This window comes from Microcaecilia unicolor, chromosome 3, assembly GCF_901765095.1.
Source record: "Microcaecilia unicolor chromosome 3, aMicUni1.1, whole genome shotgun sequence".
NCBI lineage: Eukaryota > Metazoa > Chordata > Amphibia > Gymnophiona > Siphonopidae > Microcaecilia > Microcaecilia unicolor.
In genome coordinates, this window is record NC_044033.1 from 474,763,107 (window position 1) to 474,788,431 (window position 25,325).

The 25,325-nt window shown below is 42.4% G+C and overlaps 1 protein-coding gene across 1 annotated transcript in view; it reads left to right on the forward strand.

The window, feature by feature from the left end:
• The window catches only part of COL19A1 (collagen type XIX alpha 1 chain), a 946,027-nt gene extending 923,179 nt beyond the window's left edge, over positions 1–22,848 (forward strand). Inside the window, exons 54-55 of the mRNA XM_030199003.1 lie at positions 17,615–17,692; positions 21,201–22,848. Coding sequence (XP_030054863.1) covers positions 17,615–17,692; positions 21,201–21,337 — 215 coding nt within the window. The 3' untranslated portion in view covers positions 21,338–22,848. The remainder of the gene's footprint in view (positions 1–17,614; positions 17,693–21,200) is intronic.
• The last annotated feature ends 2,477 nt before the right edge of the window (positions 22,849–25,325 follow it).

Consider the following 25,325-nt stretch of genomic DNA (forward strand, 5'->3'; position numbering starts at 1 on the left):
TTTGGTCTCTGAAAGTTGGTAAAAAATGTATATAGTCCAACATAAAGGTGTCACATTTTTTGTATTTTTCTTTTATTTGTATTTATTAACTTGTAAAGTGAACTAACATGGCTACCGCATTCTAATTTTTTAATTTTTTTTTTTACCTTTGCTGTCTGGCCATTTAATTTTCCTAATTGTGTTGGTCCAAGTTTCAGGTTACTACTTTCCTGTCTTCTTTTAACTCTATCCAAGGGTTGTCTCCTATTCATGTGTCATTTTTTTCCCATTCTTTACCTCTTTCACTATAACCAATTCCAACACTGATTTGTTTCAGCTCTGTGGGTGCTTGAGCACCCCCAGTACTTTGACTATATCCAGGGAGGGGTAATTTCTATTGGGTTTAGCATCACAATCCTTTTGAAAAGTTGATTCCAATGCCCCCACCAATCCTGTCTTGCCCAATTTCTCTCACTCTCCCCAGCCCATAGCCTCCATCTCTCCCCCTTTTTATCCAGTATCACCCCACATCTTTCTGTCACTTTCTCCGTTTCCCATCCAGTCTTGCTTCATTTCTTTCTCCCTTCCCACCTATCCAATCTTGCCCAGTTTCTCTCTCTCCCCAACCCATATGTAAAGGGCACATAGCCTCTGTCTCTTCCCCACTTATTCAGTATCACTCCATCTCTGTCACTCTCTCTTTCTCTCTCCCCCTCAGTCTTGCCCAATTTCTCTCCCCGGCCCATAGCCTCTGTCTCGCCCCACCTTTTATCCAGTATCACCTCCATCTCTCTCTGTCACTGTCTCTCTCCATCCCCATCTATCCAGTCTTACCTAATTTCTCTCTCTCCCCCTCCCATCCACTGCGGCCCTGCAACACAGTCTTAGTCCCTCCCTCCCTTGCACTACCGCCAGGCCCCAACTAATAAACTACCATGGGAGACACATGGGGTCAGGTTCTCTGAAGCACCACTAGTACTTCCTGTGCCAGTCCCAGAAGTTTATATCAGAGGAGGTGAGCCTGGTGCAGGAAGCACTAGCAGTGCTGCAGAGAGCCAGGTCCCACACGTCTCCCATGGTAGTTTATTAGCACAAGTCCAGCAGAGGTGCAACGGGAGTGAGGGAGCACACTGTGGTGCAAGGCCATGGTGGATGGGAGGGGAAAGGGAGTGGGCCCTGCACATAGTGATGATGCAGTTCATGCTGGGGAGGCAGATGAGCCTGACAACAACAAAGTAATAGGCAATCAACAGCTGTTCTGGGCAGGTGTACAGGGTGGGGACTAGGATTTTCAGGTGATGTCAGACCCTGACTTGTATCTGATTGGACCCTAACTTCCAGTCCCAGCTCAGCTGTGTTGGGGACCAGAGTTCAGACCCAATCAGCTGCAAGCCATGTCCAACATCATTTGGAAAGCCTGTAGAGGAGGAGAAGCAGAGGGGACTTTTTTTAAAAACTACTTTCCAAATTTGTTCTTTGTTACTAAGTACAAAAGTACAGCTTAAATGTAACCTGTTACAAGTAAAAAGTATGCACAAAAAAAAAGAAAGTTGTTACAAATAAATGTACAAGTACTTCGTTACTACCCATCAATTTCTCATATATGTCACCAGACATTTACAAGAAAACTTAAGGAAAAATGTGTCTTTTACAACTAAGACTCTAGATTTAAGCTGCAAGAAAGCCATCGGGAAACATTATTATTATCTGACCACAAAACAGTATATTTTTTTAGGAAAGTATGCCTTCAAAACTAACATCTTATAAACTTCAGTTGCCCTCTTTGTAGTTACATCATGAGAAGATTCCAAGAACTTTGTTAAATCTAAATTATCTGGTGAATTGATTGAGTCCATAGCACCTTCCTGTCCAGACACCTTGGGGGCTTTTTACAGAGCGGCAGTAAGCCCAACTGCTTGCTGTTCCGGGACTACCGCAGGCTCAACATGGCAGCCGGTGGTAGTCCTGCCCCAAGCGCATGCCATTTCCAGGGGAAAAAGAAAACCCCCCGTAATGGCTTGCGCGGCAGTAACCTGTCGGTAATCAGGCATTTCCACATGTTGCCCAGTTACCACCAGGTTAGCACAGGAGCCCTTATTGCCACCTCAGTGGGTAGCGGTAAGAGATCCTGCCCCATGGCCACGTGGTAAGAGTTCCATGTTGTTTCCCCCCCAAGTGATTTTCCCCAAGTCTGTCTTTGTAGCACTGGAAATGGCACGCGCTAGGAGTGGGAACTACCGCTGGGCTCCTGCGGTAGCCTGGTGGTAGTTCCGGATTGGCGCATGGCAAGCCTATTGCCACGTGCCAACCCTTTAGTAAAAGGGCCCCTAAATGCAGAGGACTGCTGGGTTTGCCCCCAACAATTACCACACAGCCTGGCATCTACTATGTGTTACTCAAGGAACTCGGAGATGCTCTGGTGGTTCCGCTGTCTGACCTCTTCAGTGCTTCCTTAGAGTGGTCCTGGAGGACTGAAGAAAAGCAGAGGTAGTCCCTCTACACAAAAGTGGAAGCAAGGAGGAGGTTGGGAATTACAGATCTGTCAGTCTGACCTCAGTAGTGAATAAACTAATAGAAATGTTTCTAAAGCGGAGGATCATGAAGTTTCTCAAATTGAACGGACAGCAGGACCCAAGGCAGCATGGCTTTACTAGAGGCAGGTTGTGTCAGATGAATCTGATTGATTTCTTTGACTGGGTGACTAAACAGTTGGATGTGGGAAGGGCGCTAGATGTGGTGTACTTGAATTTTAGCAAAGCCTTTGACATGGCTCCACACAGGACTGATAAATAAATTGAATGCCTTCAGTATGAGACCTAAAATGACTGACTGGGTTAAAAACTGGTTAAATGGGAGAAGACAGAGGGTAGTGGTAAATGGAGCTTGCTCTGAGGAAAAGGATGTTATCAGTGGTGTACCACAGGGGTCGGGCCAGCTCTTTTTAACATCTTTGTGAGTGATATTGCGGAAAGACTGTCCGGTAAGCTTTGTCTCTTTGCGGATGATACCAGGCTCTGTAATAGGGTGGACATGCCTGAGGGTGTGGACGGCATGAGAAAGGATCTAGCGAAGCTTGAAGAATGGTCCAAAAATTGGCCACTAAGATTTAATGCTAAGAAATGCAAGGTCATGCATTTGGATTACAAGAATCCAAGGGAACAGTAAATTATAGGGAGTGAAGTGCTTCTGTGTACAAAAGAAGAGCAGGACTTGGGGGTGATTGTGTCTGATAACTTTAAGGCGGCCAAACAGGTAGAAAAGGCGATGGTCAAAGCCAGAAGGATGCTTGGGTACATAAGGAGAGGGATGACCAGCAGGAAAGATTCTGGAGACCGCACCTACAGAAAGATATAAACAGGACGGAGTCGGTCCAGAGGGCAGTTACAAAATTGGTAAGAGGTCTTTGCCATAAAACAAAGGAAAACTCTGGAATGAGAAGGCATAGGATGAAGATAAGAGGAAACAGGCTTAGGAGGAATCTAAGGAAATACTCTTTCACGGAAAGGGTGGTGGAAGCGTGGAATGGCCTCCCGGTGGAGGTCGTGGAGACGAGGACTGTGAAAGAATTTAAGAAAGCATGGGACAGGCATATGGGATCCCTTAGGAAAAGGAGGAGTTAGTGGTTACTTAGGAAGAGCAGACTGGATGGGTCTTTTGGCCCTTACCTTCCATCAAGTTGCTATGTTTCTAATTTTCCCTATTAAAGGGTATTAAGTGCAAAAACTCACCACACTTTAAAAGGGCCACTTTTGTTTTGTAGCACTCCTAACTATACAGATCATGTACACAAGTGTAGCCGTGACCTCTGGTTTATCATTTCATTCAGCTTGATGGTTATGTGCAGTCACATTTGCAAGGTGCTTGCTTTCTGCTCTTCACTGTCTGCCTGTTTCTGTCATGCTCCACATGCATATGTTTAGCATGAAAATGCTCCAGAATTCTTTGTTAGGTGGAAGATTGGCTCGTGGGAAGCACTGACAGCAATAAATTTAGCCTGTTCTTTGATTCCTACCATACTGGATGAGTAAGAAACGAGGCGGTATGTTAGATAAATGCCAGACTGTCCTGCTCCCTCCTTTACCCCCTCCCAAAATGAAGTGGATGTAGTATTATAGACTCTTCATCAGTATGTTATTATGTGAGTTATTTTTCTCATAAAGTGAGCTCCTTCCTATGGTACTTTGTTTCTTGGGTCATAACACTGTAATGACTGTGCAGGGACCAGTCAAAATCCCTTTTTAGTCAAGCAACATTATAAACTAGTGCTATTTGGTCACCCTGAACCTTAGGAGGTAGTTCTATAAATTGGCATCAAAGTTATGGCACCACAAAGGGGCATGCTTAGTGCCAATTCTATTACAGTATTAAGGCACACTAACCCGCTATCCTCCAGATTCTATATAGCGCTCCTAGAGATCCGTGCCAAAATCCAAGCATATTCTAGAAACAACATGCGTAACTTAATTGGCTTAACAAGCCAATCAGTGTTGATAACAGCTCTTAACAAGCAATAATGAGCACTAATTTGCAATAATTACAATTTACATGCACAAGTTGCTAAGCGTATTCTGTAACGCAGTGCACCTAACTTGTAAAGCATGCAGACAAAATGGGCGTGATTAGGGGGCGTGGAAATGGGCAAAGTTTACATGCATAGTTATAAAATGTGGCCCAGTGTGCCTAAATTTTTGCGCTGGGATTTATGCCATGTTTTCATTGGCGTAAATGGATGTGAATAGTTTTAGATGCTGAGATATCAACTAAGCATTTTTAATATATTGCGCCTAAATCTAAGCACCACTTATAGAATATGCTTAGGAGGAAATGTTTTCTGCACTGATTTTTTAGGCGCTATATTTAGAATTTCTCCTGTATCTGTTTGTTCCACTCTTGATATTCTGTAAATCATGCATAATTTTTGGCTACTTCTATAGAATTAGCGGGCTGACGCCTAAGTTTTAGTGCCATTTACTGAATTCCACTAAGCAACTTCAGCACGCTTTTCATAGAATAGCTTCTAACACTGACATATGTAAATAGAAACCACTGACATCATTTACGTACTTATGTGCTCTTATTCTATAAAGTACATATAAGTAATGCCACACTGGGAAAAGACCAAGGGTCCATCGAGCCCAGCATCCTGTCCACGACAGCAGCCAATCCAGGCCAAGGGCACCTGGCAAGCTTCCCAAACGTACAAACATTCTATACATGTTATTCCTGGAATTGTGGATTTTTCCCAAGTCCATTTAGTAGCAGTTTATGGACTTGTCCTTTAGGAAACCGTCTAACCCCTTTTTAAAATCTGCCAAGCTAACCGCCTTCACCACGTTCTCCGGCAACGAATTCCAGAGTTTAATTACGCGTTGGGTGAAGAAACATTTTCTCCAATTTGTTTTAAATTTACTACACTGTATTTTCATCGCATGCCCCCTGGTCCTAGTATTTTTGGAAAGCGTGAACAGACGCTTCACATCCACTCCACTCATTATTTTATATAAAGTTCTCTGTGCGCAATTGGTACCTAAATATAGGTACCCTTCAGAGAACTGCACTCAAGGCCAGTCTTAATCAGGAGCAACCAGTGCATCCGCAAAGGGCCTCGCACTCCCAGGGGCCCCATGCTGCTGATTAGAGACCTGAATGGGAATGGGCTTTTTTTCCCCTGTTTCTGTTTTTTCCCCCCTCTGTTTCCTCTCCCGCGGCAGATCCAGCACTGATCCCTTCCCTCCCCCTGAGTCCGGTGCCAGGGTCTGTCTCTCTCTCCTGCTCCAGATGAGTTCCGGGTGATTGCATCCCAACAGGAGCAGGAGAGAGAAAACTTTGGTGCCGTGCCCCCCTTGGAGGCTGGACTTCAGGGCAAGGCCTCTGGTTTGACTGGTGGGGGTCCCCCAGACCCCGCCAGCAGTAGAAGTCTTCCTCCAGCACTGCTCTTCGTCAGTCTGCCGCCTTGCGTGCTAAGCAGCAGCTTTTCCCCTCAGGCCGCGCATGCTCAGTTTTGAAAACGAGTATGTGTGGCATGAGAGAAAAAGCAGCCGCAGGGGTAGGCCATGCGGCAGAGTGAAGAAGAGCAGCACTGGAGGAAGACCTCTTCTGCTGGTGGGGCCTTGGGATCCCCGCCAGCTGATGTAGTTGCAGTTGTGGAGGGCAGGGGCAGCAGCAGCGGCGATCCTGGGGGGGCGGCCAGCAGCAGCAATGATCCGGGGGGGGGGGTGGCCCGGGCCCGGCGGCAGCCCTGTCCCGAGCCCGGCTCAGTCTTTCTGCGGCCCTGGAAATGGGCGGGCAGAGGTGTGACAGCTAGCATGCGGATCTGTACCACTCACTATCTGTTATGACCACTCTTTTTTTTTAAATTTCTTTTTATTGAAGCCAGCAGTGCAGCAACAATTACCTTTTCAACATGTGAAACAAGTGAAACAATGCTCCAACGACATATGTAACTAGCAGAACATCAACAAAGATCTATGAATACATACCCCACACAAATGATGTTCCTCCCATTCTAGCGATGACCAACTGACTTTTTGACCACTCTTCCTTCTAAAGTGAGCAGGATCCTCCAACTGCATTGCTGCCAGTGGGGGGTGTTGCTTCAATATTGTGTTTTCAATGGCTAGAGATTCCCTGGAGTCCTGCAAAGCTTGCCTATTTTTCACTATTGAAAATGTAATAGTGAAACAGCACCCCCCACTGGCAGGACTGTGGGTGGAGGACTCCTGCTCAGCTTAGAGGGAACGGCTTAGACAGAACAGTGGCTATGACTGCCGATAACACAGTTACACACATATCACTGGCAGATGCTAAATTTACACCAGCTCTGTGAGTGGCATAAGTGCTGGCATCTATCTTTTATATGCATACATAAACAATTATGCTAGTGTTCTATAAAGAAAAGTAGGTGCCTACTTCAGTTTCCTTTATAGAATACACTCCTACCAGGCATTCCCCAGGTGCCTAGTTATAGAATTTCCCTCTGAAAGCTTAGGAGAAGTGCCAAGAGAGGTTGTGTTGAGTAAGGTATAGCCTGTCTGAAGGTGACTTCCTTCTGTGAAGGCTCACTGGTAGGTGGCACCTCATGTGATTTCCCTTGTTGAGGGTACAGTTACAATTTGTTTATGTGGAGTTTGCTCACACCTTTTTCAGTAGTAGCTCAAGGTGAGTTATATTCAGGTACACTAAGTTTGTACTTGAGGCAAAAGAGGGTTAAGTGACCTGCCCAAGATCACAAGGAGCAACAGTGGGATTTGAACTGGCCAACTCTGGATGTTAAGACCAGTGCTCTAACCACTAGGCCACTCCTCCACAGGCCTCAAAGATATGTAGAGGGTTCAATTATTCTTTAGATACTCTTGGCCTGTTTCCTTTGAGGGTCTTGAAAATCCAAGGTTGTAAATTTTGCTTTACAGGATTCTGGTAGCCAGTTGAGCTTTTGCAGGAAGAGGAGATGTGCTCATGGAACTCTATTTGTGTTCAAAACAATGTACAGGGCATTACAGTAGTTTTCAGTGATGATATATTGCCATTGACCACTGCGATATATGTACTTGCGATGGATAGAGAGAGATTTCATAGTTGCCATAGGTTTCCAGACTTTGCAGGATCAAAGTAAGTGATGAATCCAGTAGTATTCCACGATTTCTGACCTGTGATGTCAGGGAGAGTTCATAGTTCTCAAGAGTGTCTTGATATCAGGCACCTGTCTACTTGTTTTAGGAACCCAAAGAATCTGTTTTCCTTGGGTTCAGAAGGCATTTATTATTTTGTTTTGTTTTTATGTTTTGTTTTGTTTTGTTTTTCTTGCCCATTCGTTAATTGCTGTTAGACACAGGCAGTAAATTTACTCAAAGTAGGTTTGATGGCTATTAGTAAGTGTACATCATCAGCATAGAAGTAGAAACAGACTTGAGGTAGATATTGAATAGAATTGGTGACAGTATGGATCCCTGTTATACCCCACAAGTTACTGTCCAATGTGGTGATGATGAACAGGATTGCTAATTGTCTGATTTGAACCCACAAAATACCATGTCACAGAAACCTGTTTCTGCTAGCTAATATCAAATATTACAATTAATAGCATAACTTAAAATAAAAGCAAATGGGGATAGCATGTGAATTTTTTGAAACATTCTACGTAAGTATGTATATCAGGAATATGTAAGCAATATTTTTTAAAACCCATTAAAACTACATATAGTTAGCACCTTGATAGAGAGGGGCTAGCATTCCAAATCTATGTGCCATCCCTGATAAGGTCAGATGTCCTGTGTTTAGACTACGTGATATTATACTAACTGATGGTATCACCAGCCCGTCAACCTTGACTAGATCATAAGGGCCATGTTGGAACATACTAGTGCAACATGACCTAGTAGGTAAGGGCCAATATTTTAAATTGTACTTGTAACATGATGAGCAAGAAAAATTAGCATAGCTCTTTCCCTTTTTTATCCAGTATGTATTCCCATAGCCATGTTTCAAAATGCGTGGTTTTCCCAACAATTTCCCTTTCAGTCCTGCATAGATCCCTTTGCATTAATCTAAATGTGTCAAAACAACACCCTGCAGTATTGTTTTCAGAGCTGAAGAGTTTTTAAAAAAAAGGCAAGCTGAGATACTAATCTTAATCTACGGAATATTTTATTAACATTACAGCCACCTGATTCTCTAAAGTAATTTTGAATCAAGAAAATAAGCTTACATATAATGATACCCTCAATTAACCTACATCTAAATTAATATAATGCCAATCATTAATTCAAGTCTTCCCAGAAACTTCTACCAAGAATTCTTTCCTTCTTTCTGTTTTCTTTGTCCTTTTTTAAAATATGTCTGTTAGATGAACTTTGTTAGGTGAACTATGTATGATATACCACCTTATCTACATAGCAATCAAAGCCGTTTACAAAGTTAAAAATAACATAAAAAAAAACAAATTACAATTTTAGTTCAAAAATGTACAAAATATAAGTAAACATAAAACAGCATCATCTATTGACAAAAACAGGAAAGTACAAGCCAGAAAACAACACCACAAAAAAAGTGAAGCAGTCATCTCCCCTCTCCTCTCACCCAGAAGTTCTAACCACAGCATCCGGAAATGATGTGGTGAACAGGGGTTTTCGAACCTGTTCTAAACCTAAGATAGGATTCTTCAGGGCATAAGTTTAGGGATGGGAATTTCACAAAAAAAGGGCAGTGCAAAATAAGGCAGAGTGCTGGGTGAACTCCAAATGTGAACAGTGAATTTGGGAGTAAAGCTAAATGATATTCAGTAGAAGAGTGCAGTGACTATAAAAGGAGTGAGTAGTAAGGATAAGTAAGGAGGAGAACCAGTCCAAAGGACCTTAAAAGAAAGGGCCAAGCTCTCATGTTTAAAGAAAAGGAAACAGGAAGTCAATGATATTGTAATAAAAGTGGTGTGACTTGATCTTGGCAGGAAGTATATGTTAGGAGACAGATAGCTGTATTTTGTACCGACTGAAATCCTTGTAATAGAGTTAATGGAAGTCCTGCATAGATTATATTACAATAGTCCAAGTGAGATGTTACCAAGGCATAAATTAAGGTTTCCCAGGCTTCCATTTCTAGACAGTAATGACTAGAGTGGAAGCGACAAAGTGAATGAAAGCAGCCCTTTACAACCAAAGAAATCTGAAGGTCAAATGATAATTGTATGTCAAAAACAGCTCCCAAATATTTGAAGAAATTAATCAGCTTTATGGGGGAATCCTGAAGAGTCGATGTAGAAGTTGAAGAAAGTGGGCAACCTGTGGCACACATAGCTACTGTTTTGGTGAGGTTGAGAAGTAGGCAATGAGTCATGATTGTAAAACCTGAAGATCTGGAGGATTGGGATTCTGGATAGAAACGAATAAAATGCTATCTGCATAAATGTAACATCTAATACTAAATTTCTGTATCCACAGAGCAATGGGACTAAGAAGATTGTAAACCAGTTTGTGACCTTACCTCCTACCCCTAACAATACTATATAAAATAATCCATTAACAAGCCTTAACAAACAAAAAGGTCAGAACACTCTACACCCACCCCTATGATCCAGCAGCAGCAGTTTATCATTCACATAAATATCAAAATTGTCTTGTCCTGTGGCCTGATTAAGTGCTTGACTCTATTGGGTCCAATCCCTGTGATTCTTCTGAAAAGTCTCTCATAAGTACATAAGCGCCGCCATACTGGGAAAGACCAAGGGTCCATCAAGCCCAGCATCCTGTCTCCAACAGCGGCCAATCCAGGCTTCAAAAACCCGGCAACCCCCCCCCCCCCCCCCCCAAATTAATAATGTTCAATGGACTTCTCCCTCAGGAATCTGTCCAAACCCTCTTTAAATTCCGTAAGGCCAGCTGCTGTTACTACATTCTCCGGCAGCGAGTTCCAGAGTCTAACTACACGCTGAGTAAAGAAAATCTTTCTCCTATTTGTTTTAAATCTACCATATTCTCAGTGTTTGGGTGATTAAGATTTCAATTAACGTAGACAAAATAGGTAGAGTCAAGACAGGACAAACATTTTTACAATCTCTTATATCTGAAGAGGTTTTTTAAAGTAATGGTCCAATTATGGCTTATTTAAGAACCACTGGATGATGATAATCTGTTGTCTGAAAGCCATTCATCATCTGCACTATATGCTCCAGTGATGATTCCAGGAAGCTTTTCATTAACCATCCTAGTCTAAAGAAGTTCCAGAGAATAATTCTATTTGGCAACTGACTCAAACAAAAACAAAATTCAGCTAAAGATACAGGCTCACAATGATCTAATCTTGAGCTTAGATATTCACTTCTCTATCTTTTACTGGGAGGACAAATGGCCCTGTTGTAAATTCTTGCTTAGAGAGCAGGAAACCGTTCCAGATCTCTATCCAATATTGAAGATTAAAGATTATCAAATGTGTTACAAATGTCTGCTACTTTCTTCTAAACATCCAAACATCCATTCCAAAAAAAAAATCAGTGATTCCTCATAACCTGGGCCTATCCACTGAGAGCCAGATGTCTTAGGGCAGTGTTTCCCAAATCCAGTCCTAGGGTACCACTTGCCAGTCAGGTTTTCAGGATATACACAATGAATATGCATGAGTTTGATTTGCATACACTGACTCTATTATATGCAGCTCTGAAGAGATATGCTAGCCTGGATTGGCCACTGTTGGAAGTAGTATACCTGGCTAGATGGACCACTGGTCTGATGCACTAAGGCTATTATGTTTATATGTTTTTATGGTACACAAACCATAGAAGTCCACCCAGTGTTGTCTCTATGTCCCAACTACTGGCACTATCATCAAAGTCCACTCCGGACTATCCTGATCTATCTTGCCTTATACAGGTCTCAGACTGTAGATGTCTGCAGTTGTTCATGTCGTATTCAAATTTGGCATGAATCAGTTTGATATTTGCATAAGACTGACAAGTGTCTATACAGTAGCCACCTTGTTTTACTTGATCTTATAACAGTAGCCAAAAGCTACACGTGACATGTCTTACAAAAATCTTCACAACCTTTTACATTTTTCACATATTCACAATTCAAAATACATTAAAGTATGTTTCTTCCACTGATCTACAGAACCTGCTCTACACTTTCAGTATGAAAGAACAATTATATCAAAAAGTAACTAAGAACCAGAAATCAAAAATTCTTGATAGTATAAGTCTTCACACCTCTTGACTCAATACGTGGTAGAAGCCCCTTTCATAGCAATAAAAGCCTTGTGATGTTTAGGAAGAGCATCCATCAGCCCAGTGGTCTAGTGCATATTTTGCCCATTCTTTTTGGCAGAATAGCTCAAGCTCTTTCAGGTTCCTGAGGATCCTCTGTGGACTGAAGTCTTCCACATATTTACTATTGAATTCCAGTCTGAACTTTGATTGGGCCACTTGAGGACGTTCACATTCTTCTTGCTGAGCCAGTCCATTATTGTTTTTTGCCTGTACCTAGAATCATTGTCCTGCTGAAAGTGACTTTTCTCCCCAGTCCCAGGTCTATGACAAACTGGAATAGGTTTACATCTGCAATTTGCTTGGGTTTTGCACCATCCATCTTCCCCTTGATCTTCACATACCTTCTTGTCCCTACTACTGCAGAGCATCATTGCAATATAGTTTGCCACCACCGTATGTTGCTGAAGAGTTAGTGTTAGCAGAGGGATCTGCTGTGTTTGTTTATGCCATTCATATCGCATAGTACACTTTAATCGCATCAGTCTATAATACCTTCTCCCACATGCATGTGTTTCGTTACAAAAGCTTTGCTGCACATCATCCCCCAGCTTCTGTATAGTGCGACCAAAATTGTGCATGCAAATGCAGGTGTATTCTGTATTTGCATACACAGTTTAATTAGTTAACAAGGCAATCAGCACCAATAATTGCCACTTAATAGGCAATTATTGACACTAATTGGCATTAATTAGAATTTACGCGCAAAAGTTGCTAGGCATATTCTATAAAGTGGTGCATGTAAATTCTAAAGTGCGCAGCCAAAAGGGGGCATGGCCATGGGTGTGGAATGGGAAGATCATAGGCATTACAAAAAATTATGTGTGTGGTTATAGAATACCTCTGCACTGCGCCTAACTTAGGGACCAGTATTTACACCCAGTTTTACTTGGCGTAAATCCCCATGACTAGGTTTAGGCGCATGTAAAGACTGTTGCCATGTTCTATAAACTGCACCTAAAGTTAGGCGCAGTTTATAGAATATGACATGGAAATTTATTTTGCACCAATCTTTCAGACACCATATATAGAATCTAGCCCCATATGTCTATTCTTCAGCAGTGGCTTCCTTCGTGCCACTCTCCCATACAAGACATTTGATTTAAGCAGTGTCTTTGTGGTGAGAAAGTGTTTCCACTTAGCAACGATGGACCTGACAGTGCCCCAAGGTATACTCGAATACAGTGAGATTTTCTTCAAGCCTTTCTCCAGGATACACCTTTCAATAACTGCTAGAGTTTTCTCTACAGTTCAGTGTGTTTAGACCTTTGCTTCATATTCACTTCATACTAAGAAATGTATAAATCTGCCATCCATGTATTTTCAATTGCTATATGGATAGAGTTGGCTAGAAAATCACTCTAATTGGCTGTACATAATCCATTTAGTGAAGATGCAGAGGAAGCGTATAGCAAGGAAGGTGCTGAGAAATTATCCAAATAGATATATTTAGCTACGATATCTATTTAGTTTAGACCAAAGCTAAATGGGTAATGGTTGTCAAAGTCAGCACCCAATAGGGCAGTTCTATAACTGTGCACGTATATACAGACATCCAGAAGGCACCTGATTGGTACATATTATATAAATGAATGTGGGCACCTATTTTCTTTGTAGCTCTGGCCATCTTCAAATCTAGGCTAAAAGCCCACCTTTTGATTCTGCTTTTAACTCCTAACCCCTAGTCACTTGTACAGTACCCTTGTCTGCTTTATCATTCCCACCTTAAGTAATTCCCTTATCCCTTATTTGTCCTGTTTATCTGTCTTGATTAGATTGTAAGCTCTGTCAAGCAGGGACAGCGTACAGCACTGCTTACATCTAGGAGCACTACAGAAATGATAAGTAGTAGTAATAGTAGTAGAATACTAGCTTCACATCAAAAATATGTCCCTTTAATATAGGCATAAACAGCTGGCATAAGTGTGTGCACCTAAGTTTTGGAGATATGTATATTTTATAGTACAGTACAGTCTCAATTATCCGACCTTCGCTAATCCGACCATTCAGCATATCCGACAGACACTCCCCCCCCCCCCCCCCCCCCCCCCCCCCGCTGGTGGCATCATTGCATTGCCGTTAAGAAGTGTACAGGTTCTCTTCCTGTGTTCCAGCTTCACACACTGCTGGTTAGTGTTATTAAACAATACTGTATTTTAAATACAGATAGCCTATGCCTGTTCTTTATGCATAAACCCTCCCTTTTACAAAGCCATGCTATCAGCTGCCGCGCGGCAATGCATAGTGAAAAGGAAATTTTATGTTCACACTAATCCCCAGATTCTATTTAAGGCATGGTGAGTTGGACGCATTAAATTGGGCATGTACCCAATTTACGCTCAAACCTTGAGTAATGAGCCAACCAGTGATAATAATTAGCTGATAACAACCAATTAGCACTAATTGGCAATAATTATAATTCACGTGTGTATCTTTTTAGGTATATTCTAAAAAAAAGGCTCTAGTAAATTCTAACACGCATAGTTGAAAAGGGGGTTTAGCCATGGGAGGAGTGTGGGAGCGTTCCTCAAATTTACATGTATGGTTATAGAATTCAGGGGAACATGCCCACATTTAGGCATAGGTATGCCTGGAACAATCTTCCTTCACCCATACGCCATGCCCCTTCCCTACCCATCTTCAAATCTCTGCTTAAAGCTCACCTCTTCAATGCTGCCTTCGGCGCCTAACCACTCGAGATATATAAAATACCCCAATCTATCCACCCTATCAGACTAACTGTTCACTCGTCCTCTAGATTGTTCACTTGTCTTTAGATTGTTTTCTTGTCTTTTAGATTGTAAGCTCTTTGAGCAGGGACTGTCCTATGTTTAAATTGTACAGCGCTGCGTAACCCTAGTAGCGCTTTAGAAATGCTAGTTAGTAGTAGTAGTAGTAGTATTTACACCAGGTTTTCAGCTGCATAAGTCTAAGTATCAATTTTTGATAAACTGCCTTCTATTGAAGCACAAATCAAGGCAGTTTACATATTCTATAAAATAAAACGCACCTCCAACATTCTGAAGCTGACTGCATGGCTGAGGCATTCCCGCTCTCTGTATCCATCTCCCGAATTGACATCACGTACTTCCGGGTTTGTCACAAGCAGAAGTGACCAACCACAAGAGGTTTCTCGGCTTCAGAATGTTGGAGGTGCATTCTATTAAATAGGATTGGTCAGTTACTTGAAGCACAGCCAGAACTCAGTGTCCTGCACAGTAACGCTCAGACACCAGAGAGAGAGGGCGGGCCCTGACACGAGAGAGGGGGGATGTATCTCTGTCACACACACTCTCTCTCTCACAGTCAATGTCTTTCTCTCTCTCACTCTCACACACTGTCTCTCACACTATCCTGCTTATTTTCGAAAGGAGAAAAACACCCATGTTCGGGAGATGGGTGTCCGTTTCCCGTGGGCGGCCAAATCGGTATATAATCGAAAGCCGATTTTGGTCATCTTCAACTGCACTCCGTCGCGGGAACGAATAAAGTTGATGGGGGCGTGTCAGAGGCGTGGTGAAGGCAGGACTGGGGTGTGGTTATCGGCCGAGCAGAGATGGGCGCGCTCAGCCGATAATGGAAAAAAGAAAGGCGTTTTTAGCAAGAATTTAGGACACTTTTTTGGACCCTTTTTTCTCACGAACAGGTCCCAAAAAAGTGCCCTAAATGACCAGATGACCACCGGAGGGAATCGGGAATCACCTCCCCTGACTCCCCCAGTGGTCACTAACCCCCTCCCACCAAAAAAAACCTACTTGCAAAAACCTTATTTCCCAGCCTCTATGCCACCCTCAAATTCCGTACCCACCTCCATGACGGCAGAATGTGTTCGATCCTCTCACAGCCTTTCCCTGGGTCAGATGTGGCTCTCGGGTGCACTGCAGGGTCATATCAGCATTGCATTGTGGTGGGTGTAGGGTATTGGGCTCCGTGATTTCACTAGCTTGTGTTACAGTCTCACGATGTTGGTAGTTGGTTGGTAGTTGGTAGGCTCTTCTCCCATGGTGCTTTTCCCTCTGCTTACTGGGTCAGAGTGTGCCCTGTTTTGTTTCCGATAGTCCCCGAGGTAGTGGCCATTTTAGGAAGTCCGTTTTAGATCCCTTTCGTGTGTTAGCTACATTACAGAACTTAGTTCTTACCTTGAATGTTGCTGAACGAGGGCATTGTACGCCATTCTGCCAGCTCTGAGCTACTGCTAATCTTAGTACCAGGGAGACTCGTTGCCAGTGGGGCACAACCTCTGATCTGCAGTTAACTGTGAGTAAATGCGGTTATTGAAATAAAGGATGTTTTCAGCGAGATTAGTCTTACGGTGTGAACTGCTATGCCAAGGTTATACAGCAGCAACATGTCCTGTCCCTGGAGCAGTTTTAGTGGGTAATGCAGTGCACTTCAGGCAGGCGGACCCAGGCCCATCCCCGCCTACCTGTACCACTTGTGGTGGTAAATGGGAGCCCTCTAACCCCCCCCCCCCCACACACACACACACACAAAACCCACTGTACCCACATGTAGGTGCCCCCCTTCACCATTAAGTGCTATTGTAATGGTGTTGAGTTGTGGGGAGTGGGTTTTGGGGGGGGATTTGGGGGTCTCAGCACCCAAGGTAAAGGAGCTATGCACCTGGGAGGTAATTTTTTTTCTATTTTTTTAAAGTGCCCTCTAGGGTGCCCGGTTGGTGTCCTGGCATGTGAGGGGGACCAGTGCACTACGAATCCTGGCCCCTCCCACGACCCAAAGCCTTGGATTTGGTTGTTTTTCAGCTGGGACACTTCGGTTTCGATTATCGCTGAAAAACGAAAACGCCCAGCTCAAACAAACGCCCACATCTCAAAAAAGCCCACATCCAATGCATTTGCCTGGCACAAACCGTATGTTCGAAACTAAAGATAAACCTCCATCTTTTTCGAAAATACGATTCAGCCCACCCCTTCACGGACCCGTTCTCAGAGATGGACGTTCTTACACATGGGCCCTCCATGTCTCACACTGTATCACATTCACTCTCTATGTGTCACACAGTCACTTACACACTCTCATGGTCTCATACTCTCAGTCTCACAGAGAGTCTGTGTCTCACACACACTCTCTCTCGCGCACACACTGTATCTGTGTGAAACACACACTTTCTTTCTCTCACACTGTCTCACATACGCACTTGCACACACTCTCATTCTCACACACACACTCTCTCTCTCTCACAGACACACTCGCACCCAGACTCACTCTCTCTCTCACACACACATACTCGCACATTCACTCTCTCAAACATACACACTCCGAGGAAAACCCTGCTAGCGCCCGTTTCATTTGTGTCAGAAATGGGCCTTTTTTACTAGTATAATCTATAATAAGTTTAATCCAAGGATACTTTGTAGTTTTCACGTGAGCATCACGCTTACGTGAAAACTACATTCAAAGTATCCTTGGATTAAACTTATTATAGATTATATAGAACCAGGGAACCCTAATAAAAGGAAAAATAGAGAGTTTACATATATAACCATTCAGGTACTTGCACTGACCCAAATGGGCTCCCAAACTCAGTATATTGTACCTGGGGCAATAGAGGGCTAAGTGACTTGCCCAGGGTCACACAGAACTGCAGAGAGAATTGAACCTGGTTCCCCAGGACCTTAACCCACTGCCGAAAGTTAGGCAGCAGTGGGAATCAAACCTGGTTCCCCAGGTCCACATCCCACTGCACTATCCATCAGGCCACTCCTCCACACGTTAATATAGGTGCATTCCCCAACCCTATGTACTATTCTATGACTTTAGGCATGGTTTATAGAATAGCACTAAATGCTATCTTTGGATGTGTTTTTTTTTCAGATGTTGTTTACAGAATCTGGTCCTAAATGGTTATCTTTTCTTTGTTTATAGGTTTCAGAGGGCAGAAAGGTGAACGAGGTGAATTTGGAATTGGACTTCCAGGTAATCCTGGTCCTCCAGGTCCATCAGGTAATTATCTCACTCTTATGACAGTGTCTCCAAATGGGTTAGTTTTTTAATTAGTGCTGCACATTGATTACAAAGTTTAATCACTTGATTAATCACTCTTAACATTTTTAATTGCAAGGTTAATCACATCCCCTTACTATCTCTCTCTCTCTCTTTCTTTCTCTCTCTCTCTCTTCCCCCAGCCATCAAGGGTCTCTCCTCTCTGTCTCTCTTCCCCTCCCCACCATCCAACATCACTTTGTCTCTTTCTCATCCCTACCATCCAGCATCACCCCATTGCGCTCTCTCTCTCTTTCTCTCTTCTCCCCACCATCCAGCATCACCCCCATTTCTCTCCCTCTCACCATTCAGCATCCGCTCTTCTTTCTTCCCCCCACCATCCAGCATTGCCCTTTTCTCTCTCTCTCCCCTCAACCAACATTGCCCCTCTGACTCTCTCTTTCCCCACCATCCACCATCACCCCATCTCTCTCTCTTCCCTTTTCCCAGACCTCAGCACACTTCTTTTTCTTCCTTCCCTGATCATGGTGATCTCCCTTTCGCTAAGGATGGGGTCACTCAGCAAAGAAGAACTTTTTGCTTCCAGTCCTTCCCCTCCCAAGCTACATACATCTCTTCCCCTCCTCGCCATCCAGCATCACCTCTCTGTCTCTCTTCTCCCTCACCATCCAGTATCCCATAGTCTTTCTCTCTCTCGCTACCTCCCAAATTCAGCATCGCCTGCCTTCCCTCACCCCCCTTCCACCACCATCCAGCTTTGCAGATCTCTCTCCCTTTCTTCTCCCTCTCCAACACACACGCCATCCAGGCTCCTCCTCTGGTCTGCATACCAGTGACAGCAACAACAACAGCAAATAAGAAGGCAGGGGCATGGCCCCAAATTCTATAAAAGTCACCAAAATTAAGCACGCGAATTTGGGTGCGCTCTCAATTTGTGCATGCCTTTTAATTGAATAACGAGCCAATTAATCCCAATAATTGGCTTTTTAATAACCAATTATTGGCACTAATTCAAATCAATATGCACGCATGCAAATTTATGTGTGTAATCCATGCCTAAATTTTACGCGTGCCCTGGAAAAGGGGGCATGGAAGTGGGAAGGGTCATGGGCATTTCGGGGACAAAGCATAGGCATGAATTTGAGTTTTATGTGCAATTATAGAATAAGGGGATTCTGCGCATAGATTTAGGTGGTGGCATTTGCACCATGTTTTTGTTCATGCAAATAGTCACACCTAAGTGTATGCACAACCCCTGCACTTAAGCGCTATTCTATAAACATCAGCATGGCTTAAGTGTATTTTTTTCCATACCTATTGTTTAGGCGTGATTTATAGAATTCACCCCATGCGTACTACTGCAGGCTCTTCCTGCCCTGTTCCCTCTGATGTAACTTCCTGTTTCAGAGGGGCAGAATCATCAGAGCCAGCAAAGGCACACACAGGGCAAAGCTCCACACACCTGCCTCCTATTTGCTGCTGTTGTTGCCACTGGCAAGCAGCCCTAGGAAAAGCAGCGGATCCGGAGGAAGAATCAGGACTGAGTGAGTGCGGAAATGCTGGATGGTGAGGGAAGATGGGGTAAGAGACAGGCAATAGTGAATTTGGGATGTTTAGGGGGCGGAATAGAGAAAGAGAAAGGTGATGCAGACCTGTGGAGACAGTAGACCTGGCAGGGAGAGGAAGGTTGGTGCTGTTAATCATATTAATTTTTTATCATAAGTTAAAATTTGAATGTGTTAATCATATTATTAGAAGCATTAAATGTGCAGCCCAAGTTTTTATACATCCTATGACAAATAACAAACCTTATTTGTAAACCAGGATATGGGGAGTATGATCTCAGTCTCTCAAATTTATGTTTCAATCGTCTTTATTATGGAATATACAAAATGAAGAAAGGACAACATCTATCGAATAACAATACCAAAACCATGAAAACCTATCACCCCCCCCCCCCCCCCCCCCCCCACCCCATAATCAGTAACAGTCACCCTGGGAGAGCAAAGAAAACAACCAAGTATATTCTCTGGGGATAATTCTATAACTTAATGCCTCCAGTTAGATGCGCTGATGCCACTTGCTGAGTGCCAATTCTATAATGGGATCTGTGCACCAAGATGCCCTTATAGAAAACTAGTGCAAACCTGAATTGGCATGGCTAAATGTAGGTGCAACCATTTATGCCAGGTCAGTAGCAGGCATAAGGGAGCATGCATAAGTGAGACACACCCATAGCCCGCCCACATAAATACCCTCCCCCCTTGCAGTTAACATGCTATGGCACCAAAGCACCACATTATATAATAGTGCCTGGTGCGCTTACCTGTCTATCTGCCAATTTTGGCACTCATAAGTGGCATGTAAGTGTAGACACCAGGTTATAAAATTGCCTTTCTTGTCATTCCCAAGAATGCTTGAATTTGATCATCAATTGGGTTCCTACTATCTCTGCTAGAAAAAAAGTATGTTCTTGCATTCCTTTGTAGTCCTTCTCCATCCAGTTTCATATGATGACTCCTTATTAATGTTTGTTCCATTCTGCCTTCTAGTACTTTATTGACCCTGCTAGATATTTGAACGTGTGTATCCTTTCTCCCCTTTCCCTTCCTTCTTCTAGAGGATACGGCCCTTATTCTAGAAGCATCACTACATGTAACGGTAACATTTAAACATTTAGAGAGGGTCAGATGTTTAAATGCCATATCAGAACAGGAACAGTTCAGAAATGGGTAAGCTTAGTATGTCTGAAGGCAAGAGGGTGTGGATAGGGCAGGGTGAGGAAGTAATCTGTGCAGGCCTACTTCACAGATGGGCATTTTCCATTTCACATTAGTGAATCCATATCTGTATTGAAAAAAATAGATGTTGGAATTTATACATAACCATAGGAATAGCTAAGCGCCTGCTGAAGGGGCAACTATAAATTCTGATGCTCACAGCCTCATGATCACTCCCTCCACCATCTGATCTCCCTACCCACCCCTGCAAGCAGCAAGCCCTCCCATGCCAGCCCAAACCTGAATGCCAAGATTCCCCCTGTGTCACCAACACCCCATGTTAACCTCCTCCCCCCCATAGCAAACCCACTGATGACCCCCCCCCCCCTGGTTATTCCCCTCACATGGTACTCTCCCCCTTCAAGGTTAACCCCGCTCCTGTGGTACAAAACATTTCAAACAGGTTCCCCCACTCTTCCACTCCCAGATCCCAATCCTATCCTTACCAGGGGTCTTCAGAGTCTATTGGAGTGGGAGTGATACCCACTCACTCCTGACATAATGCTCCTCTGGTTCAAATTGGTCACCAAAACCTCAAGTGGCAATACTGTGGTATTACCACTAAGGGTCAAGCTTCCATATATGGGAAGGCCAAGAAGCAGAGGAAAGAGATCTGGAGATAATGAAGTTGGCAGTATTTTGAATGACTTTCAGAACATATGATGAAAAAAGTGCTTAATATTTGCATATATGTTAAACTGATATATTAACCCTTTCTTTTTTTACAGGTATAGGTTTACCAGGATCCGCAGGTCCTCCAGGACCAGTGGGTTCACAGGGCCCTCCAGGACCAAGTGGAAGATGTGACCCAGCAGACTGTCACTACCCTGTGCCCCAAACTCAGTCCCGAATGAATGGAACATAATCTGCTAATCCAAAAACAGTCTGAATCATATCATAGCCCTTCATTCTCTGCCAGTTGATGCGAACTGGACTTGGAGGAGGGATTGCGTTCCCACTGTAAACTGTACACAGTATACCTATAGAGACGTGGCGTTAAACTAAACAGAAGTGGGCTTCTGAAAGTAGGAACTGCTGTCCCCCAACATCATTCTGTCTGCTGTCAAAATTTAATGTACCAGTGTTGCAGCAAGGCAGGTTTTTGCCATATGTCATGTGCAATCCATAAGGGACTTTTCAGCTGAAAAATGTCTCAAGTGGACCTTTGTATACAGGCAGCTGAGTTGAAGGTGGAAAAGACTTTTTCAGCCATGTTCTCTATAATAAGATTTTTATTATATCTGAAGTACAAATGGGACTAATTTAATCTGTCAGAAAACACTTTTTCACATTATCAGTGAATGCAAACAATATCAGGGTTCTATTTTACATTTCCTTATCTCAGGGTGCAGGGATACAAAAGAGTAGCCAGTACTCTGCACCAGGGAAGTGGTTTTAGTATGGGCCAATAGTGCAGAAGCCCATGCTTTATGTCAGCACTGAAGTACCATCACCAAATGCCTCACCTCAATCATAAACCTTATGAGTGCATTAAAAACTACCTGAGAGGAGCATAAATGTGAATTTATTGCTGCCAAAATTAAACATCAGTTTGATGAACACTGTAAAGCTGAAGACCAGTTAAAATAAGGCCATAGAGTACACTGGCATAAATGGAATAACCCAAAAGCCGTGAAGGTGCAGGAGTAAAAGCTGAAGGTTAAATGAACCATGAAACTCTGGAGCCATATCAGAGCAGACTTTAATATGTTATTTCACGTCACAGGAGGAAAAGTAAGAAGTTTATTCCCAATTTTAGTTTTAATATCGGTATCCATAAAACTAAAGGCATTAACGGACATTTGACATTAAACCTTGTTATTGGCAGGCAACTTGAAATGCTAGCCTCCTAATAACCTCAAGTTACTCTGACCCCCTTTGCAGTTGAGAGGTAACAGGAAGTAAGACAGAGACTCTAGGCCAGCAGGTCCAGCCGTGGCTGAGGCATGTACTCATAAATTCAGGTATAAGGGTACTGTACATTTTGCATGGATGAGCTGTACTGTAAATATAGCTTATTGTTCATGTTAGCTGGAGTACAGACTGCATTGATGTGCTGAATGGAATCTTAATGTGTGTGTTTTAGATAATTTAGTAATTTGTAAAAGTGTTATTTTTTTAGAACTACACCAGTTATTTTATATTGAACGTCAATCTGGATTTAAAGCCAGTGCTCCAACAGGTGAGAGGCCAACATACTGTCCATGACACCACCCCAAAAACTGTCAAAAATGATGCTGATCAGCAAACAAAAGAACATCTGACTCCTGTATTTAGTTAGACACAATAGGTTTTTAAAGCTGGGTATTTGAAAGAATGAATCTCTTCACAAAAGTGGTTAATAAATCATCATAAATAGATACATTCATACATACATACATATATTTCATAAGGGTATGTATGGTAAACTTTTTTTTGTTTGTTTCATTTCATATTTTAAAATTGATTTCCTGATTTTTGGATATCTATTCAGTTTGTTTCAAATGTTTTTGGTAAAAACATTTTTCAGACAGATGTTTTTAATAGGTGGAAATCAGCTTAATATTTTTAAAGGTGCATTAATGAAGGAACATCCCTAATATTTTAGAAGAATTCACGTGAATGACCTTTAGTGGAGGTAAAAATAGTAATAATCTAAGGGCTGGACTTACTAAGGTGCATTACAGCTTTAAGCACCTTAGTTTATATTATCTACCACAGGTCCCAATTTATGCAGGTGCAATCTATTTACTAATAGTGTTGATGGCATTAAAGGGGTGATTTTGTAAGGAAGGCATCAACACGTAAATGAGTGAAACACCAACATATTTATACATATGATTAGACAGGGGATGGGATTTTGATATACTATCTTTATGTTCTAACAATCAAAGCAGTTTACATATTATATACAGGTACTTATTTTGTGCCTGGGGCCAAATGGATGGTTAAGTGACTTGCCCAGTGACACAAGGAGCTATAGTGGGAGCCAAACCAAGTTGCCCAGGTTCTCAAGCTTCTGCACTAACCATTAGGCCACACCTCCATATTCATATACTCCACCTACTCCTCCATAAATGCATATATATGCCAGTATTTGAGCTATGTGCTATACTATAAAACAATATCTAAATGTGATAGTACATAGTTTGATGGCAGGGGTACACATGGGCAGAGTGCACATTTACACACATAGATCATAAAATACTCTGATCTGCATGCATGGTGTGTCGCCATCTAGTGGTAAGCAATTACACCTGCTCTGTAGTTGGTGTAAGTAAGTATGCCTACATGTTATGTTTTAGACAAGTTACTCTCTAAAGAAAAGTATAGGTATACTTTTCTTTGTAGACTAGACTACAAGTTGCTATCTTGTTGATGCCCAAATATAGGAAACCCTATGCATTCTAACTCAGTAAATCTAGCCTTTAAAATCTTCTTTGCACAGATGATTGCATTCCCTCTGAATCTAGTGACTAAATCAGCCTCAACTCACATATGTTGGTGATCTTTTATTTCTTGGCTAAGATTTCTTAATCTGCAAACAGATTGCAACTTTTAGAAAAGAGAGAACTGTAGATCCAGCTGAAGCAGTCAAAAATCATCATAGCATTGGACCTAGACCATGTACAAGGAAGGATTCAGTATGATGGCGGTAGGAGGTGGTCTTACTATTTTGGTTCCAAAGAGCTAAAACATTCAGATTTAGATACCTGGAAATCTTGTTCTTCTAAAACCGAAAACTTATTTAAAACATTTAACTGCGTGACAGTTTGAGTCAGGCTTGATCCAGGCAGCTTGCAGCCTGGTTTGAGTTCAACATACATTGGCAGAGTTTGCCAAAACGTGTACAGTCTGTGAAAATGTGCTCAAAATACTTTCAAATCTTTTGTAAAGGATCTTGGCAAAATATGTCAAAATCTGCTGTAGTTCAGGGGAACTCTAAGAATGTGCAGAAATCCAAAGCAGGATTTATGGGATTTTAACAGTGTATTTCCATGGATTCACAAATGATTCTCCTAGTCACCCTCGTCTATTCAAAAAATGTTTATGAAAATCAGACATGGAAGTGGAGGAATTCTATTGAATTCTATTGTGGCTTATGAGCATGAGAAGCTCTCAGTAGAGGCCCAAAAATACATTTTGAGTGATATGAAAGATTTATTAGTTCCGGTACCCCCAAACCTTTACAGGTTTTGCAGTTTTCTTTGATAAATTGCTGGTGGGGTATGGTTGGTTAATGATTCCCCCCCCCCCCCCCCCCCCCCCCCCCCCCCGCCCCAATTGTTTTAAGAGAGAGACTTCTTAGTTTTTGTGCTTGGTATATTTCATATGATAATACCAAAAAGGTTCTGCTTTTATGGATTCTGCATGATTGGAATGAAAGATGATGCCCTTGAAGAATTTCTGATTTATCCAGGGCAAACTGTATTACTAAGCTATCTGGTGCTATGTGTATATATGGGAATTTTAGAGCTATCTTTTTTTCCAGGCTACTATTTGGGATTCTGTCAGGTACTTGTGACCTGAATTGACCACTGTTGGAAGCAGGATACTGGGCTAGATGGAAAATTGGTCTGACCCAGTATAGCTATTCTTATGTTCTCATGTTCTTATGAGAGCTTGTGGGATTTTACAGTATTGATGCACTTGAATGTCACAAGATAGATCATTTTTCCATGCATGTTTCACAGATTTAAAAATTTGTCTTTCAGCTTATTCACTAGAAAACATATTTGTATTTTTGAAAGCGTATCATGGTTAATTTGGATCATGATAGACTGACTTCTTTTGTTGCATTGTTTGAATATTTTTATATTTTTTCTTGATCTTGCTTATATTTTCAGCATAGCCAGAGAATTTTTATAATGCAA